General features: G+C 39.5%; 1 protein-coding gene across 2 annotated transcripts in view; it reads right to left on the bottom strand.

Annotated features, from left to right (window-relative positions):
- Nucleotides 1-2,073: 2,073 nt before the first annotated feature.
- onecut2 (one cut homeobox 2) overlaps nucleotides 2,074-19,746 on the bottom strand; it is a 36,021-nt gene continuing 18,348 nt past the window's right edge. Inside the window, exons 2-3 of one of the 2 annotated variants that reach the window (XM_061061684.1) lie at nucleotides 6,360-6,443; nucleotides 2,074-2,376 (exon numbers count right to left, since the gene is read on the bottom strand). In XM_061061684.1, coding sequence (XP_060917667.1) covers nucleotides 2,087-2,376; nucleotides 6,360-6,443 — 374 coding nt within the window. In that variant the 3' untranslated portion in view covers nucleotides 2,074-2,086. The remainder of the gene's footprint in view (nucleotides 2,377-6,359; nucleotides 6,444-19,746) is intronic. The other variant, XM_061061685.1, reaches the window with a different exon arrangement.

Here is a 19,746-nt window from a genome sequence, read left to right as displayed (position 1 = left end):
AAGGTTTTGGTTTGGTATGGAACAAGTTTTTATAGTTAAATCACTCTTTGGGTTACAACAACGTCTAACAAGGACAGATTGTCCAAAGAGTGTGTGCCATTTGACTGTATGGAGTGAATTTGGTATTTGGAATTGGTGAAAACTCTGATGTCATTTAAATGTAGTTGGAGGAGTATATTGAGCCTCTTGTTTTGCACTTTGTGTGCCGGTCTCACAATGATTCCATTTAAATTTAAAAAGGGAGAAGTCATTTGTCTGAGACTAAATACATGTTCCAGTGTGAGCGTTGTAAATGATGCTTTTCAATCCCAAATTTTCCTCCAGCTCACCACCAGATTTGGCTCTAATTTGCTAGAAATCACGGCTAGAGTTAGGTTGTTCTACTAGTGCCAGTTTCACATCTACGGGCATCTTTGGTCCGACTGAAACAAAGATTGTGCTAATGCTAAGATGCTAAATGGAAGCTGCTGCCTTGATTATGTATGAGTTGCTATGGTAACACAAATGATGGGTGGGTGAAGCAAGGGTAAACTTGGAGCTTAGCTTTGGTTTTGCTGAAAATGTTTGTGTCATGGTTGGAATTTGGGTTCTTTGTTCAGTAAATTACTCTTTAAATGATGAGAGTGTGTGTTGGTCAAGCAGATGCATTTGCTTGTCGGCAACTAAGTGTATCTGTGTGTGTGTGTGTGTGTGTGTGTGTGTGTGTGTGTGTGTGTGTGTTAGTTCTTTGTTTTAAAGTGTGAAACGACAGATACCGAATGGAATTCAACCACCGTTTAGAAAAAATGGTATCCTGAGTTTTTCTAAGATGTGAAGACCATTCGGCTTGGCAGAGAGCCCCGGTTCTATTGCAAAGAAAATGTGCTTCAAGATTGTGCTCACATTATGTTGTATTATATTCATAGACTCATACGCCACCAGGTTTGCTGGGAAAGCTTGTAACTCTACATGTCGGCTCAAATCATGAAGAAAGCTGTGTGCCTTGGAGAAAGTTTGTGTATCTGTGTGTTTGTGCTTGCATATTTAGCCAACTTTTAAAATCCTCGCTGCCCCTCATAAAGAGTCAAATCCTTGCATTTCACAGAAAGTTTGTCATTTTGTAAAAGGAGTTGGCAAGTTTTTTTTGTGGAAGAAAATTATGATGACTTCACAAACTATACCATTTAGATACATTTTTCCATTTCCAAATGGATGTGAACGAACTTAGGGCCCAAATTGTCAACTTTGCCTCGGATTTACCAGGCAGGTCTTTCTGTTTGTTTTGGTGACCTGACAGTTTAAGTTAGAGACTGCACAGCCGAATTAACAATTCATAACTTAACACATACATAAATGAATAATTAAATCGTTGAGCCAGTCAATTGGCCGATAAAGCTTGTGTTTCCAGGGTCAACAACAACTTTGGTGCTCTAGGTTTCTTTTGAGCGGGAAATAAGGCTTTAGCCATCTTTGGTTTAAAAAAAATAGATTTGATGTTCCTTTGTTTGCTTTAAGTTTCAATTCAGCCATGTCAGCTTGGTAAATCTGGCTGTGCAATTTCCAAACTACAACTTCCGAATGTGTCAAATAATTGCGCCATTGCCATCTTTGGAGATTTGATGGCTAAAACACTATCGATGGTGATATTTCTCTCCGATCTTTGATCTTCCAACACGTCATAAAGCTCTCGTTTGTTTCTTGTTTCATTGGTTGTTTGGTGGGTTGGCTCCTAGCTTATATTGCATAATAGAAAACACACTTTGTCTTCTTGTCTTTGGTATTTGGGCTAGTGTGTCTGCAGTGAACGTTTAGTTTCCTACAGTGAGGTTTCTGAGTTTACCCTAAAGCTTCTTTATGGATGTACGATGAATTTTGCAAAAGGCGGTTAGGCTACATACAAGTCGCCGCAGTGAGCAGCCCCTCTCTCAGTTTGTCACCCTCGATAAAAACAAACAAACAAAAGAAGTAAAAAGTTTGGTTTTCCTCGTTGCTGCGAACGGACAAAACCACGACCCGCACCCTCAACCCCTCCACCCCTCCCTGGATCCCCGCCCAAGCCCCCATACCCTCCCAGTCACACCCCTCCCCCCTCTTTGCCCATATTTTATCACGCTTTGGTACAAGTGCTGGACGCCGAAGATTGGCCCCCAGGGCTGGCTCCATCGTCTGTCCATTTGTCGAGGCTCCGGCGGCGGGCGTTCATGAAGAAGTTGCTGACGGTGGTGAGTTCGAGGCCCAGCTGTTGCGAGATGGTGAGCTGCATCTCCTTGGACGGTCGCTTGTTCTCCTTGAAGATGGCCAGCAGGGTGCGCCGCTGCAGGTCGGTGAAGACCAGCCGCGACTTCTTTGGCGTACTGTTGCGGTCCTTCCCCGTGTCCTGCTCCTTCCGTTTGCATGCTGAGAGAAGGGAGGGAAAGTGGAAAGAGGACAGAGGAGGGGAGGGAGTCGGAGAGGAGGGGGGGGGGGGGGATTGGGAAGAAGAAAGAAAATGGTTAAAGAAACTGTTATATATTGGAATAGTATTCGTAATTGTGACTATGATGAAGCACAAAGGTCTTGTTGAGCCTTTGTGTCTGTCTGACTTTCAGCCGTTCATTACCAAACTCTACCACAATGATCAGCTTTAATGGATTATGACGTATAAGAATCATGTAGAAAGTAAAAGTATGATGAATGAAGATGAATGATGCTTTCACCCATGCTTTACTTGTGTGGTTTACTCCAAACATGTACATTATCTGTTTAATTTGGTAATAAGAGCTCTCGTTTATTTGACCATTTGACTTAAAAACTTCAAACTATTCCAGCCAAGCGTTGTAATTTTGGAGTGAGGATTCAAAGCAGACAAAAAAATGTGACCATATGATCCAAGGTATGTGATGATGAATCAAATCCATCTGCTAGAGAGCTTCAGGTTCTGACCATGAACCTCCACATCCCGAGCTAGAACCAGACTGAGAAACCTTTGTGGAAGGTCTGTCCACATTTCTCTTCTCTTGTTTCCAGACCTGTTTGCAGTCAAGCCTCCAATAAAAACTAAATGTTTGATACATTGAGGCTACTCGCAGAACAAAACATTTATTTTCTCACAACCAATTACAGTTGAGGCAGATTGCGGTCCACCTATGAATCTAGTTTTGCTCAATGTTTCTGCCTGTTGAAACAGGTCATTTTCTCGCTCTTGATCGTGGTAGTTTACATTATAAAATAGTCATTTGAATGAACTGTTGTTTCTATGTGAGCTATATGTAATGTTAGGATGGTTAAGATTTTGCTCAGTAAAGTGTACACTGATTTGCAGTTAATTTCAGTTCAGTAGGACAAAATAAACAGCTGGCCTGGTTTACTGACTCACAGATTGTTCACCTTTACGTCCACTTTATTGACCTTAACTGTTGATGACTTAACTGTTTATTTTAAAAACACGTAAATAAAATCTTTTTGTCCCATTGGCAGATTTATTTAACTTGTAATATCATAAAACAGGACGTTAATCTGGTCTTGTTAGGTGAGTGGCTTATATAAAGTGTAATGAGACATTTATGACTAAAATAAACGTGCTAAGATTAGAGTTTTCTTGCAGTGTACTTCCTGTGACGTGTGTGGTCTATTTAAAATGCAGTGTAAATCATGTTTTCCCATGATAACAACAACAACTCAAACATTAATAGCACAGCCTCTAATGTGTCTGCTGTTTGTGTTTCAGTCAGTCAATAAGGAGGAGGAAGTCAGGGTGCGTTTGATTTGATTACCTCTCTGAATTAAGTATGCAGAGTCAGCGCCCGGCTGATCAGTACGAATCAGGTTAACGACTCAATCCAGTCACAAAACTATTATGTAAGGGGAGACACACACACACACACACACACACACACACACACACACACACACACACACACACACACACACACACACTCCCCCTCTCTCCTCCTCACAGCTTGTTGTTAGTCCGCTGCTCTGTCTCTTTGTCTCATGATAGATGGCCGAGCAGCTTTGGAGCCTTCAGAGCTGTGCATCTTGTTTCAGGAGCGAATGACTCAAACCTAAGTGTCCCTGTTGTGTGTGTCGCTTTAAATGTGGTGATTATTCTTCTTCTGTTCTCCCGGTAATTAAACGAAATGTTATAAAGAATTCATGTTAATCCTGCTGACTGTCAGGAATCAGACGGCTGTGGTTGCAGTGCCCTCGCTCACAGACAGGTGGCACTCTTGATCTCCGGATATTAAGAGCACTGACCCACACTGTTTTTTTTTTTTTACATGTTCAACATCAGTGTGTGTGTGTGTGTGTGTGTGTGTGTGTGTGTGTGTGTGTGTGTGTGTGTGTGTGTGTGTGTGTGTGTGTGTGTTCATAAAGGTACGACACCAACATAGAGCGGAGGGAGACTTTTCTTGGAGTCTCGACATAGAAAATGACAATAAATGGAAAAAGACACAAACAAACATAGATAAATGTAATAATAATCACAGCAGGTTCATCCTGGTTGCTTTTATCACTTGTAGAGGATTTTTCACCTTTTTTAATCTATCTGCTGGCATGTTTTTTTTTTACTATTATTAATATAATTAATTTTTTTGCTGGAAACTTATCGCCATTGGATTTCAAAGTTCTGTTCAACAGACGGGACAAAACATGTCGTTAGGAATTAATTGGTGAACTATGTAATCTTTGAAAAGACAAAAAAAAAGGATGACACATTTTTGAGAATCATGCTTGTGTTTTTCTTTAAGTCTAAACTAGAAACAATCTCGGACATTCAACCCGCATATTTGATTAATTGGGCTCTTTGATGCCAAATAACTTTTTAAAAATATATTCTGTTGATATGTTACCTTGTTGTAGGACTGGGTGATATATTGATATATTCTCAAACAAGATATAGGTTAAGACAGTATTATACGTTAAAAGGCATCTTCTGTAGAGCTGCTAGTTCACCTGTTTCTCCCTTCACAGTCTGTCCCTCTTCATCCTCCTCCTCTCTCTCTCTCTCTCCCTGAGCCGAACTAAAAAAAACACCTGAATAACAAAACACACAGCTTGTTTGTTTTGTTATGTAGAAAAAGAAAAGGAACATTTTGTATTTATTCTATTGTACTTGTAAGGGACATATTTATATTATAATATGACTTTTTTTTCACAAACAGGTAGATTATTTTTCATGTTCATGTTGATCTTGTGTAACTGACTGTTAATGAAAGACATATCGATAGGGGCGCTGGTAGTGTTTTTTTAAAATATTTAAGCATCTGTGCGTCCACTGGGCTGACACTGTGAACTGCTTTGACAATCCTGTCTTCAACTTCAACATGATGTGACACCAAACAATGAATTCAACCCTAACAATCTGAACTATTAAACATACATACTCATTTACAGACAAGATAAAGCAATGATATCATAAAGCACAGGAGGATGGAGAAGATGATCAGTGCATGAGCTGGCAGGAGCGGAGGAGGAGGAGGTGATACCGTTAACAAACACACACAAACATGATGACAAAATGAACCGATGAAGACGTCGTTTAGTGATATGAGTGGATCACAGATGTCGACGTTTGCACTGGTGTAGTTCTGATTGACGTATAAATATCACATGTGTTGGTCGAGCATTGCTTTTTGAAGCTGCTGGATTTGTTGAGGATTTCAGTAGTGTGTGTGTGTGTGTGTGTGTGTGTGTGTGTGTGTGTGTGTGTGTGTGTGTGTGTGTGTGTGTGTGTGTGTGTGTGTGTGTGTGTGAGTGTGTGTGTGTGTGTGTGTGTGTAACATGGATATGTCTGCTTATTGAGCCTCAGTGGATTATTTAGAAACACTTTATATGAAGGTCCTTGTAATAAGCGGTAATTTGAAGTTAATAAAAAAAATTAATAATGTGGTCTTATTATTGTTAATTAACATGTTATTCATTTGAATAAGCTGTCTATATATGTTACAGTTTTTTAAAATAAGTTCCTACATGTGTCTTAGAGACGAAGAGTGGAGAGTGACATGTGCCAAAGGAGCCACAGGCTGGATCCAAGTCCAGGTCCCCGCCCACCAGGAGGACTACAGCCTATACTACTACAGCCTCCGTACATGGGGCGCGCACTCTAACCACTAGGCTACTGGCTCCCCTTATAAAAGAGCCTATAAGTGTTGTTCTATTATTAACACTAATATAGATTTAAGTCTGTTTATAAGCATCTTATATGTGACTCATTAACTGTTAATTACCGCTTATTACAAAGACCTTAATATAACGTGTGAATGATTATTTCACTACACACAAAAAGTGCTCTAAAAACAGCCAAGTGCATCAACATTTAAAAGGCAATACTGTGAGCTTTCATATGAAATAGACTATGGTGAGACTGATGTATAAGGTGTTTGTGTTTGGTTTAGCACCTGTCATGTCCTCAGAGCTCTGACTGGACCTGTAGGGATCATCATGAAGCTGTCGAAGCTCTGAGAGACCGGAGCTACTTCCACCTGACAGGAAAGAGTACACAGGACTTTACTTCCAATATAATCTCTGCACAGACACATCCACTGCTTTCCTGTATGGCATTGTTCTACGTTCAATCAATTAGTGTGTAACATAACATACTGAGCATTGCTTTTATTTTTATTTTTTTTGGGGGGAGGGGGGGGGACAATGACTGTGTTTCATAGTGGTGAGCATTATACAACCTTTAGCCTTCCTCCTCATCTTCTCTCTGTTTCCTGCCCTGTCCATTTTTCATCTACACATCTACACACACAGAGTGAGATCTGTTTAAGATGCAATATGATGGCAACATTTTGGTCTAAAACATTGCGATTGTGACAGTTTCACAAGAAATCACCCGATATTAGGTTCCCAAGACTTCTACATGTGTTGACATGGCATCAATACAAAATGTTCAATGCTTTTGTAACCCAGTGTTTCAAACTAAACAATCTCTGTTATTTTAACAATCAATAGTATCGACAAGTACCCAAGTTTAAAAAAAAAAAAAACATTAGACAGCCAGTCAAATTTCTAAACAAAAAGCTGCATCTAGCGTAGACATGGATGTGTATGCAATTTAGACTGTGCTAGAGGTGCATTTAATGGTAATTTAAAAACATGAGATCACCTAATATTGGGTGCCTATATGACTTGTATTTTTGTTGCCATGGTATCCAATGAGTCATCAATATCGTAGATTTTAACCAGAATCGTAACAAAGTTTAAAATCCTTGCATCATGACCGCCTTGTGAGCTCTCTTTAGAAAAGAGTTGTGGAATTTCATAACGTCCAACAGTGCTCACTCATAGGATGACGCCCTTCAATCTAGGGCTAATTATTTAGTTGATACACTTTATGTTAAGCATATTGCGCAACATTCATAATTTCCTCCAAAGAGACAAAACATCATGCTCTCACTAAAGGGGAAATCATTGCTGAACAGATAGCAGCCAAAGTCTGAAATGCTGACCGAATGTTAGCATGCAGCTAGCTCAAAAAAACAAGATACAAGCAGGTCAATCATTTATTTTAGCACCCTTTTTCTTCCAGAGAGGACAGGTACATTCAAACCCTTAATACTGTCAGTCTGTCTCTATGTCACTTCTTCTCTCCTCAAAGAAATGACGCACTAATATGACAGAAGACAAAAACCTTAATATTTACAACTAAAAGAAAAGGTTGTCAATTATTCTAAAAAATGAACTATACCAGGCTTTGTGTAGCCGAGTTCCAACCCCTACAGTTTGTCTCTAGATGTATTAGTGTCAGGATTTCCCATCCTTCTCAACATTGCTTCATATCTAATCCTTGTATCCTCCCTTTTCCTTAAATGTTTTTCTTTCAGGAAACTTACAGAAAAAACTCAGTTCTAGGTCATCTATCCTTGCATCCCACGACACAACAGCTTTTAGATATTTTCTGATGTTTGCTTGCAGACAAAAGAGATGAGACATTTACAAAATGCACAGCTGCAAGGACGAGCCCTGAATCATTTTCCTTCCTATGTGGGCGGGACTTCAATGCACTCTGTCTCTATGAAATGGGCTTGGATTTTTATAAAATGAGTCAAAATTTGAAGAGGCAGTAATAGTCAGAATGTTAGAGTTTTAAAAAGATTTTTGTTTTTAACTAATTTAAATCACGATCAGTAGAAAAATCTGACTTGAAAAGAACATCAAATGTTCTTTTGGGACGATGAAATGTTATTTCCAACAGTGTACACGGATATCAAATGTACACAGTCCCTCCTGTCTCTGCCTGTATGCTTTCTGCTTACTGTAGCTCGATGAAAAGCAGCTCGGCAGCAGTTCAGCCCAGACAGAGGTTAAAAAAAAAGAAAAGGAAAACTGCAGACATTTACGTGTAAAAAGGGAGCAATCAAAACCACCCGCCCACACACACAAACACAGTCTGCTGTCAATGGAGAAAAGAGCACGCTTGAGTGATTCAATCAGGCTTTTTTTCCTCTAGTCGAGGTTACAGTGAGGATCAAATACGCAATTATATTATTCAAAAGGGGTTTACCGGTTTGAGGAGGGGTGAGCACGAGGTAGGGGGGAGGGGTGGCTTTCCTTTAAAGGTAAAGGGTGAATCAATAGGATCAATAAAGCAGGGTTCCTCTGTCTTTCATCAGCTCTCTCTCTCTCTTTCTCATAGACATCAGGGTGTTGCTAAATGCGTCTTTAACTGCAACGAGATCAGCAGTAAACACGGACATCCTTCTTTTTTTCTCTGCATGTGAGTCAGCTGTAGTGTTGCTCTGTCACAACGTCTACCTCTCATTCCTTCTTTAATTCAGTATTACACAATGAAAAAACAAGAACAGTGATCTTTCCACAAATAGAACAACTATTATGACATCATCCACTGTAAGACCGTTTCTCACAATCACAAATGAGCATCTTCATTTAACCATTTAATAATTTTCCAACCTGCTGTCCCATTACAGTCAAGTCATCTGCATATAAGTGGAGATTAGCTGGGAATTTCAACATTGAGTATGGGCATGGATGGCCTAGCTGTTAGGTAGCATCCCATGTTTGGAGGATATATAGTCCTCCAAGCAGGCAGACCAGATTTAAATCCGTCCTGCGACTCCTTTTCCGCATGTCTTTCCCCACTCTCTCTCCCATTTCCTACCACGGTGCATTCAAATGAAGGCAAAAGTCATCATCCAGTGGATCGGCTCTTACTGTGTGAGAGTATGCAGTAATAAGAGAAACATTTCAGACGTGCCAGAAATTCATCCAATGGGTTCCTGATGGAGCCATCACCACGGCAATCAAGCATGCGATCAAGCTGAATTTTGCACAACTTCAAAATCAGTCATGCAACTATAAAAAATTAAGTCAGAATCGGCCTGATATCACACATGCCAAGCCTTAGACCGCCTCCGCCAGAGCAATGCGGAACCACATCCAGCACAGGCACCTGGACCTGCAAGGAGGACCAAACTCCTCCAAACAGCAATTAAATTAAGGTTTTGAACAGTTTTTAGATGTGTTGAATAAATTATGCTCTATTTCAAACATCTCAAACTGTAGTGAGACCACTTGTAGTCGCTGTTAGTGAGTTGAATTAGTGAGCCTTGGAAAGAACCTAGATGTTAAGGTGAAGGCTTTTTGCCTCAGTCTTTCGGTCTAACTCAGAACGATAGGGCTTTCAAAAAATTTAAACATTTAAAAAGACATCCAGAGGCCCAGTTTTAACTGACTTCTTGGGCTCATGTTAATTCCAGCTGCATATGTGAGAAAGGCTAGCTAACCACAGCTAATAAAGCCTATCATTGGTTAATTTTCAATGTTTGCAGTCTAGAAATAAAATCAAGAAATTTAAAATCAAGCCTGCTAATTCAAACATCCATAATACAAAACTTCATTTTGTGGAAAACTGCCACAGCTATCACTGCAACAATGCACGAAAAACAAACAGCTGTTTACACCAACCGCTGACCCAGAGGTCAAGTCTTCAATATGAAAGCTGAGAGTCGTCATTCCACCTTCAAGCCCTTTTTCTATTCACCTGAATGGGGTCAAGGGCTGGGCCTCGAGAGCAGGTAACACTCACAGGAAACACATCAACATACTATACAGAGGTTTTAAGAGTCACAGGCTGCTTCATGTCAATAGAAACATGAAGGTGATGTTTTATCGAAGCAGCCATTTCAAATGAGTACGAGAAAGAGAGAGAATAAACAGAGCGGAGAGGTGAGTGGGGAGAGATGAAAACTGAGATGAAACGATGGATAGTATTACAGAAAGGGAAAGCATGAGGATGATGTAACAAACTGGCTCACCTAACCTGAGCCAGATTGTTATAACAGGTGGCAATTTTTTGTTTCAAGACAAAACAAAAGAAGAAGAAATGCCTCATGGGAAAACCACTCCTCTGACAGAAAATAACAGATTCAAAATATTGTGTCCTTCAGGACTCTATCTGACATGCTAATCAGACAGCCTTTGGCAAATTTAGTTCAAAAACACATCATTATACCTATGTAGACGATACCCTGATGTACAGTTATATATAAATATATCTTTCTATCCAGATGATACCCTGATGTACATCTATAAATATATATACCTATGCATATGATACCCTGATGTACATCTATATATAAATATATATATACCTATGCAGATGATACCCTGATGTACATCTATATATAAATATATATACCTATGCAGATGATACCCTGATGTACGTCTATATATAAATATATATACCTATGCAGATGATACCATAATTTACATCCATATGTACATAACCAGCTTACTCCTGTTGACAACTGGATTGTATTCAAATATAATACTAATGGTTGGATGATATAACTTACAAACAAACAAAAAATACTGAATAATTTATATTACTGGTGCGAGAGGTAAGAGAGAGAGATACATCTTTGCACATATTCCACAAAACACTGTACTTTTTGTGACGTAGTTTGTACACCATAAAATAATCATTATTAATTAAAAAGATAAGAATGTATTAGACCTTTTTTTTTCTATCACTACTTCCTAAAGCATTATGCACTGTATTTTATTCATGGAGTTTATTAAATGTAAAGTTTAAAGAGAGGAAGTGAGTGAGCCAGCAAGCTCTGGTTTCATTTTACAGACAGAGAGAGAGCGAGCGAGAGAGAAGAAAGAGGAGCTTTGCAGAGTCATTAGAGACTGTTTTCGTCCTCACCACAAAGATAGATCACAGCCTGGCAGCTTTACCATGACAGCCTGAGTCTACACTCTGTCACGCCTGTGTCCTGTTGCTGATGGACTCTGTTTTCCACAATGTAATGTGTGCAAAAGAAAGTGAGGAAATTCTTTGAATTGCTGAAAATCTAAATAAAACAATGTGTGCCTGAAAATAGCAGGTTTCTTAACAAGAATATTTCAAAGAAATTGGTAGGCAAACACCTGATAGACATAACAAATGTAATTCCAGTGAGAAAGGTGATAATGTCAATGATAACCCAGTTTACTCAGAGATAGTGTTTGCAGCTGGGGAGAGATGAACTTTGACAGTCTACAACCATCAACCAGCAGCAAAGGTTAAAAAGAACAGGCGCTACCCTCACTCAAGTAATGTCAGCTCACAGAAATAAAGACCAACGCCAACGTAACACATGCAAATATAAGATGGTGGTTTATGTGACAAGTAAAAAGTTAGGATCAGACATCCACTCCCATAAGTAATCTACGCAAACATTTTCATGTCAGTAGCCCATATGGCATGCATGGTTTTTAACTGCCACATAATTAAAAAGCAGTCTCCCTCCCAAAAATCTTCAGCATAAATATTAAACGCTAATACTAACACTTCAGACATTTTGACTGTTACCTTTCATGCAAGTTAACAAAAACAAAAAGATGTTAATATTCAGGTGATTATACAGTACTTTAAACACACCTATGAATACTATGTTCCATTTCTGCCAAGTCTGTTCTGCTAAATACCACGAAAATATTACACACTGTACCTTTAAGTGCACTCAAGCCCACTCACACGACTAGTATAATCAGAAAAAAAACAATTATGTATCAATAACACAAGCATTGATAAAATGCCAGCTAGTTATTCACTTCATAAATTAGAGCACAGAAGGCCCAATAACAAAAGACAATTTAGCTAAATAAGTTATATGCCTTTATTTACTATATTCTCAACTCTGTTTTTTTCCTCTTTGCTCCACAAGTTAACAAACAAATTATGTTAGGGGGAAAAAAGTGAAATGTTTATGCTATGTTGTTATCCTAGGTGTAACATAACTACAAGATCAATATGGTTACATATCATATAACTGCTGCTGTTTAGTTTCTCTACAAGGTAACGGCACAGATGAAACATTAAACTACGAAATAAATGTTTATACTGACGTTAAAATTAGTATTTACAAATTTCCTGATCTGTACCTGCTGCAAACATTTATAAGTGAAATGCTAACGTAAACATTAGCCTACATTGAAATTCCTACTTTATGCTTGCTGAACAAGTAGGGAGCACAGAAGCTCCGTTAGCATGAAAATAAAGATATATTTCAATATTGAAATAAATGTTTGCCGTTTGCTATCAGCATCCACCCCAGATGTCTTACATTGATGCAAAACTAATACAACTACAAGATCATCAACATAGAATGATGCAAAGCAATATTTATGAACTATCACCAGGTCACACACTGATACTTAAACTACAGAGTAAACCGATCTCTAAAGCATTGATCCTGAGGCCTTAAATGGCTTCATGCTATTTTCAACTTTGCATTCTGCGCTAACAAGGGAGCATCCTTCTTGGGATATTGAATATTTTCTGTTTTAGCCTTTTCACAGGCACTAGACCTCTGGCCAGACACAGACAGAGGTAAAAGAGGGAGACTGAGATGAAATGGTAGATATTGAGAGGTACAGACACAACACAACACAGTGAGAGATTAAAAGAAGGGAGAGAGCAGAGAGTTTAGGGATCAATAAAGCTGAATATAAAGCCGTTTATTTTCTGTCAGGACTCCACAGACCGAGACAGACAGGCTTCATTCTGTGAGAAAAAAAAAAGATTTATAGCACAAAAGGCTGCAATCATCTGAAGAGCTCCTTCTCTATTTACTATTCGTCATGTCGCTCTCAGTCTCTAGACTTTCTTTGTGAGACATTTTATTGCTGTCTTGCTTTTCCCTTTGTCTTCCATCACTGTTACCTCCATCTTTCTTTTTCTCTCATTCAGTCCTGAATCATTTTTCTTCTTCAGCTTGTCTTTGGTTCTCCTTTTGTCTAACCTGCCATCTATCTTTTGCATCTCCCTCATTTTCCTCCATCTTCTCCGTTTTGTCTTGAACTTTCCTCTCCATTGTCTTCCTTCATTGTCTTCCTCCCTAACTCTTTTCTTCCTTCCTGTCTCCTCGTCTCTGTTGTGTCTCCTTCCTCTCCTCCATCTTCCTGCCCCTCCTACCTTTCTGTCTCTCACTCTTTCTCTTCTCTCCACGTCTCTCCCATTCCTTCTCTCTCTCTGTATCTTTTTTTTATTGCACCATTACCACTTAAGCCTTGGTATCCATTACACAGAGGGCATATAAGTGCAGGGTAAGTAGTAAAGTCGCCCTTCAACATACACTTCACTGCTTGTGTGTGGCGCCACATTTGGACACTTCGACACTCCGTCATGAGCCGGTCGGGCTGAGCGATGTTTTGATGAAACCGTAAATAAGCTGTGACACTCTTAATGTGTGTGATGTCAATGTGATGTCAGAGGTGACTTTTCACCCAAAAAATACACAACAGTTAGTGGGTTATTTCTGCTTCAGGCTTTGAACTTTACTATTTACATGGGCCGAGTCCTCAGCTGCAGCTGAGACGCGTTGAAAAATGATGAAATTATTAACAGCATCATGGTGGTTGGCTAGTGCAAAGCAATTCCCTAAGAAGTTGAAATTAAATGAAAACAACTGAAGTTTTGGAATGAATTATTAAAGGTCCTATTATATTCAGTTAAAGGTTTCTTCTCAGATTTAGTGGCCTTTAGTAGTCAAATTGAATACCAAATCTAGTCCCACACAAGTAGGAGAATCTATGGTGGCCTGGAAACTTGCAAAAGCGTGTAGTATTCTCTTGAGCAAGTCCTTTGTTTGTCCATTCTTTGCAACAGTAGAACATTTGAGTCCTTTCTTTGCGGTATTGAAGCCAAATCCCATAGCGGCCTTTTTGCTATCAGCCATTCTAAAAAAATAACTTTGGTAAAAGTGTTGACATTATTTGTGCTTTCACTCATGCACAACACTCCTGAATCATTGGGGCTGAAGTGCAATCTTTACAAACAGATCCTCATTTGTTGCCAAATGACACTGACACATCTTTGGTTTGGTAGTATTTTTCACAAATATTATGCAGACGGTATGCTTTTGGGCTGACCCAATTGAAAGATGATAAATCTTGACTCTCCGACATTGTCTTTCAACAAAAATTGTGATCAAGGGTGGAAGACAAAAAACATTTATCTCAATACATAAAGACCAGCCATGACTGCAATAACCCATTCTGTCTACAAGCCCGGTGAACCATCTCCAATTCCTTCTTATAGAAAATCTTAATTCAACTTGTATGACTTCATCTTTGGAGTTAGACTTTCAGGCCCAAGTCTCAACATCACAGAATCTATTAATGATGCTAAGCTTTACCTGTTTCCAGTAACACTGTCCATATGTTTTTAAAGACAATGTTTTCATAAAAAAAAACAAGAGTCAACTAAAACCGAACATGCAAAATTTAAACAGAAGAAAGCATGTAGTGATTTCAAACACACTCAGCATGGAAGCCTCACAAAAACACTGATTCATCATATCGAAGCACTCAAACACACAGACGTTTCAAGGCACGTACAACATAGCAGCAATCAGCACTCCACTAAAAGTATTTGTCTGTGTCTGTGTGTGTGTGTGTGTGTGTGTGTGTGTGTGTGTGTGTGTGTGTGTGTGTGTGTGTGTGTGTGTGTGTGTGTGTGTGTGTGTGTGTGTGTGCTTAATGCACCACTATGCTTTCCTTCCTTTGTTTTGAGATGATAACCGGAAATGAAACAACAGACTGAAGACTCTCCTCAGTGTGTCTCTGCTCCTCTCTCTCTCTCTCTCACACACACACACACACACACACACACACACACACACACACACACACACACACACACACTCAGTTGAGAGCATAAATTAATGTGTGTCAAATGTTTCTCCTCTAACAATGCTTCAGATGAGAACTAGTGGAGCACTTGTGTTTATTTTCATGCAGATTATTTTTCGCTCCTCTATATTGATTTATTTTTTTGGTATGACATAAAATAAAGTCATTCAATAAAACCAACCAGCCACTGACATGCACATTGTAAACAACCAATAGGAGTGCTCTCTATGTCACCAACCAGGAAGTAGCAAACTAGGTAGATAGTAGAGCTGCATGTTTTGATCATATTCAGGATATGGTGTGTACATGCACACAGAGAAATTCATACCCCTGTATAGATACAGATAAAAAAATGATAAAAACTAGAATCCTGTTCTGATGTTTCCAACAGGACCTGACCTGCTCCACTGGACGTGTTGGAAAACTGCCATCCTGCAGCCTGTTCACCACAGACTTGAATAGGTCAGCATTTTGATTATTTTTCCCATCTAAACATCAAAATTACATTTAATTATTTCATGACACAAAGACAGAAGTAATACGCCTTAATTGCAGCCGCCATGTTTGTTTGGTGATACGTCATTTGGCTGAGACTGCACCTGCGCATGTAGTCTGCAGCGGTCCAAAAAACCGAGGTAAGGCGTTCACATGCCACGGTATCTGTTTTTCTTTCTGAATTCTCCAGGTAGCAAAATCAGGTTTGTTAAAATCAGGGTATGATGTTTACAAACACAAACACAGGATACCTTAAAAAACCTGATCAAACCCAAGATACTCACAGTAATCACACTCACTGTGTCTTACTAACTGTCCACTCACAAATCAAGTGTGACATCAAGTACCCTCATACAACACGCCGTAGTAAATAGTAAACATAGAGGTGAAACAATCTTCACATATACTTAATAAATCACATCATGATGAAATGGTCCTAAGGTATATCACTAAGCTGCTTCCATGGCTCAACTGTTTCTTTAAGTGCTTTGGCTAATTAATAGATTTTCCAAGACAGTAATTAACTAATTACTGATTAGTTAATCAATAAATACCAACCAACCAATCATGTCCGCACCATTAAGAACGTATTTATAGCAAACAGAAATACAAGTGTCCACTAAAACATCTTCAAATGCCTGAATATTCTGTCAATTTAAAATAAGCCCTCATAGTGACTAAAATCTTTAAATTCTTCTCTTCACTTGGAACTGACACACTTCAAGGAGCCACAGACAGGATGAAGTACTGACCAGTAACAAACACATTATGGCCTACATATAATTATGGGATGTTTTTCTGGGATTGGAGATAAAATGAGTCCATAGTTATGCTGATACCCATACCATGCAGAAAGAAGGATATCTGCTGTTTTTATGACTGATTGTACCGAAGACGAACAAAGAAGGAGAGAGGAGTGTGTAATCACTGAATCAATGTGTGTGTGTGTGTGTGTGTGTCTGTGTGTGTGTGTGTGTGTGTGTGTGTGTGTGTGTGTGTGTGTGTGAATAGAGAGAGAGAGAGAAGGTTTATCAGTGTATAATCTGTATGTCCACACTGCCAGTGGTGACATCACCGAGCAAAGGTCTCTCTCTCTTTCTATCCATCACACACACACACACACGCACACACACACACTCACATGCAGACACACACACACACACACACACACACACACACACACACACACACACACACACACTGTAATGTATCGCCAGTTGTTTACCAGGAGAAAAGGGTTGACCAATCACAGATCATTTCGGCTCAGTGATGTCATCGAGCTGATGGGGAAATGGCCTCAGAGGAGTTTGATGTCATCCCCACCCCCCTCTCTCTCTCTTTATCTCCTCTTCTGTTTTATCTGTTTTCAGCCTTTTCTGAAGTTTAAACACATCAACATCTACATCTATACTGTTATGCAGAATAAAACATAATACAACAATACATACACCAATAATTTAAAATGAAGAGGGTTAAAAGACTGTTGCTCGTCCCTCATGACATGAAGATTCCTAAATCCAGCTATTGAATGATCCTTCCCTGTTTTGAAACCTCCGACTCCATGCTAACATTACCGCCTGTGTACACTAACAGGGTTTCTGTACAAAACCAACGCAGCTCAGCGTTTTCAGCACTGATTCGAATGGTTGCAGCTGCTAATGGCTCCAAAGGTTGCACATGATTGGCTCCAACTTTCTGCTCCATCTCAAGATCTCACGGCGCAAATAATGCAGTTATTTAATGCTAAATCTCTGAGGAGGTGTTTGTCCAAGTGTAGCAAAAAAGCTTTTGAAGAACTCAGAAATTTAGGGTGCATTTTAAGCAAGTATCTTAAAGAGAAATTCAGCTTTAGTACTGTTCAACGTGTTCAAGAAGACCTCAAGAGATTTTATATGAGAATGCTAAAAGCTTGTAAGGAAAAAGTCAAAACGGGATACAATGCATTAGTTTTATGTCAGAGTCAAAGATTTATGTAGAGAAGTAAAATATATTCAGGGAAGATATTTTATAACCTCTGACCTACTAAATGTTGACAGTAAGGTTGAGTAAGATGGAAGCTCTGTGTGGAAATCAAACACACAAACACACACACTGACTCACTAATAGATGATGAGTTAACCGGCCTCTCGGTGCCTTTTTTCTTATCAGTTTTGTTTTTTTGGCAGCCTAAAGCCGCTCAGTCTCGCAGCTCCAGCGGAGAGCAAACACAGGCGGACAGATAATATTCTCTGATCAATAAGCTGTATTGTAATCTGTGATTGATCAAAAGGAGGTCGGGCAGCTATAAACGGACATCCTGGCAAACCGCTCACCGCCGTGTTTGTCTCCTAACGATCAGCGGCAATCCATACCAGTTGATCAGATTTCCTGCCGCGAGAGATGAAAAGCAGCTCGGAGATAAACGACTGACGTGACAGAGAGAAGTCACGACCCACTTACTTTCGGCCATATCATCATTTTTGATCCATTTTACCTTTTTTGCCTACAAAGTTTTATTCTCTCACCTAATTTCTCTCCTTTTCAAACCCTTGTGATTGTTTATTCCCACTTTCTTCTTGTCTTGTCTCAGGTTTCAGCCTGCTTTGTCTGACTAAACCTGTCCACTTTGAACACCATAATATCTACAATTGGATCCCATCCATCCAATATGACACGTAATCCAATAACAGACAGATTCAGCTTCGTTATGTGGCACAATCAAATTAAAGAGGATTCCCTTCGAATCACCCCGTCTGATACACATCATTCAACTGTCTGCTTTTAATGATTATACGAGAAAATCTTCATGAGGGAGAAAACAAAAAAAACAACATTTGACCCTCAAACTGAGCGCTTTGTTTGGTTTGGGCTTAATCAGCACAAACAGTACCAGTGATAAGACAAAAGGTCAACACAAGAAATACAAACTGTGCAGGTGAGATAAAGAAACTCATGTGTCATCCTGAGGAGAAGAGGACAGACAAAAACCCAGGTGTAACTGCAGGTCGCAACACTCGCAGATGGACACACTTTTAAAATCTCTGATCGGGTATGGTATGGTGGCCCTTTGAGCTCAAAAAACTGCAACTCAGGTAGACAGAAACAGGCGAAACAAAAACAAAGGAGCCCTACATCCATAAGGATTTGACAACACGTGCAAAAAGCCCATCAAAGACATGACTCACTGATTAAAACATCCTGCATATTACTGCATCCTTGCAAAAGTTTCTGATTTTTTAAAAATCCAGCAATGAAAGACCAAAGTGAAAGAAATCGATCCGGATAAGGATATTGTTTTATAAAATTTAATGTAGCACTCTTTTCTTTAACACAGGGGTGAGATGTGAGTCATGACCAAGTGGCAACCTCCGGTCTTGAAAAATGAAACCAATGAGGAAGTGCAAAATCCTGTAGTTTGTCGTGTGTCTGCTTGAGGCTCCAGGAACACCAGAAGTCACAAAGACATGACTGACAAAAAACTAACTTTTACTATATGTTTGCAGGCGGCATGGTGGTTAGCGCTTTTGACTTATAGGTTCCTTTATGGTTCAAATTCCTGTCAAACAGGAGCCTCTCTGTGTGGAGTTTGCATGTTCTCCCTGTGCATGTGTGGGTTCTCTCCGGGTACTCCGGCTTCCTCCCACAGTCCAGAGACATGCTCGTTAGGTTAACTGCTGATGCTTAAATTGCCCGTAGGTCTGAATGTGAGTGAGGCTGGTCGTCTGTCTTTGTCTGGAAACCAGTCCAGGATGTACCCCGCCCCTTGCCCAATGAGCGCTGGGATCGGCTCCAGCATTCCCCGAAATTATTACTACATGGCACTTAGATGTACCTCCATCACCATGAAATGATTTTCATGTACTGTTGAAATTTAGTGATCCAAAAGAATGACAGAATACCTCATCATCTTGGATTAGCCTTTGCCCGTAATGCAAAACCAAATGCAGAGGACGATACCAACAAGGGCACATCTTTACGTTTTATCTGGTTGACAGAGTTTTAGTTATTCGAGCCAGAATATACAGTATATGCCTGAAGATTTACAGCAGCAATGCATCCTGGTACATGTAGGCTCTGCAAACTCAACAAGAGGAGAAACACTTTTTTGTCAGTAAAACAAATATGAGCGATTTATTGCTCCAACTGAAAATATTGAAGCTCAAC

The sequence above is a fragment of the Labrus mixtus genome, chromosome 17 (genome assembly GCF_963584025.1).
Source record: "Labrus mixtus chromosome 17, fLabMix1.1, whole genome shotgun sequence".
Lineage (NCBI taxonomy): Eukaryota > Metazoa > Chordata > Actinopteri > Labriformes > Labridae > Labrus > Labrus mixtus.
This window is presented reverse-complemented; position numbering and strand designations above follow the sequence as displayed.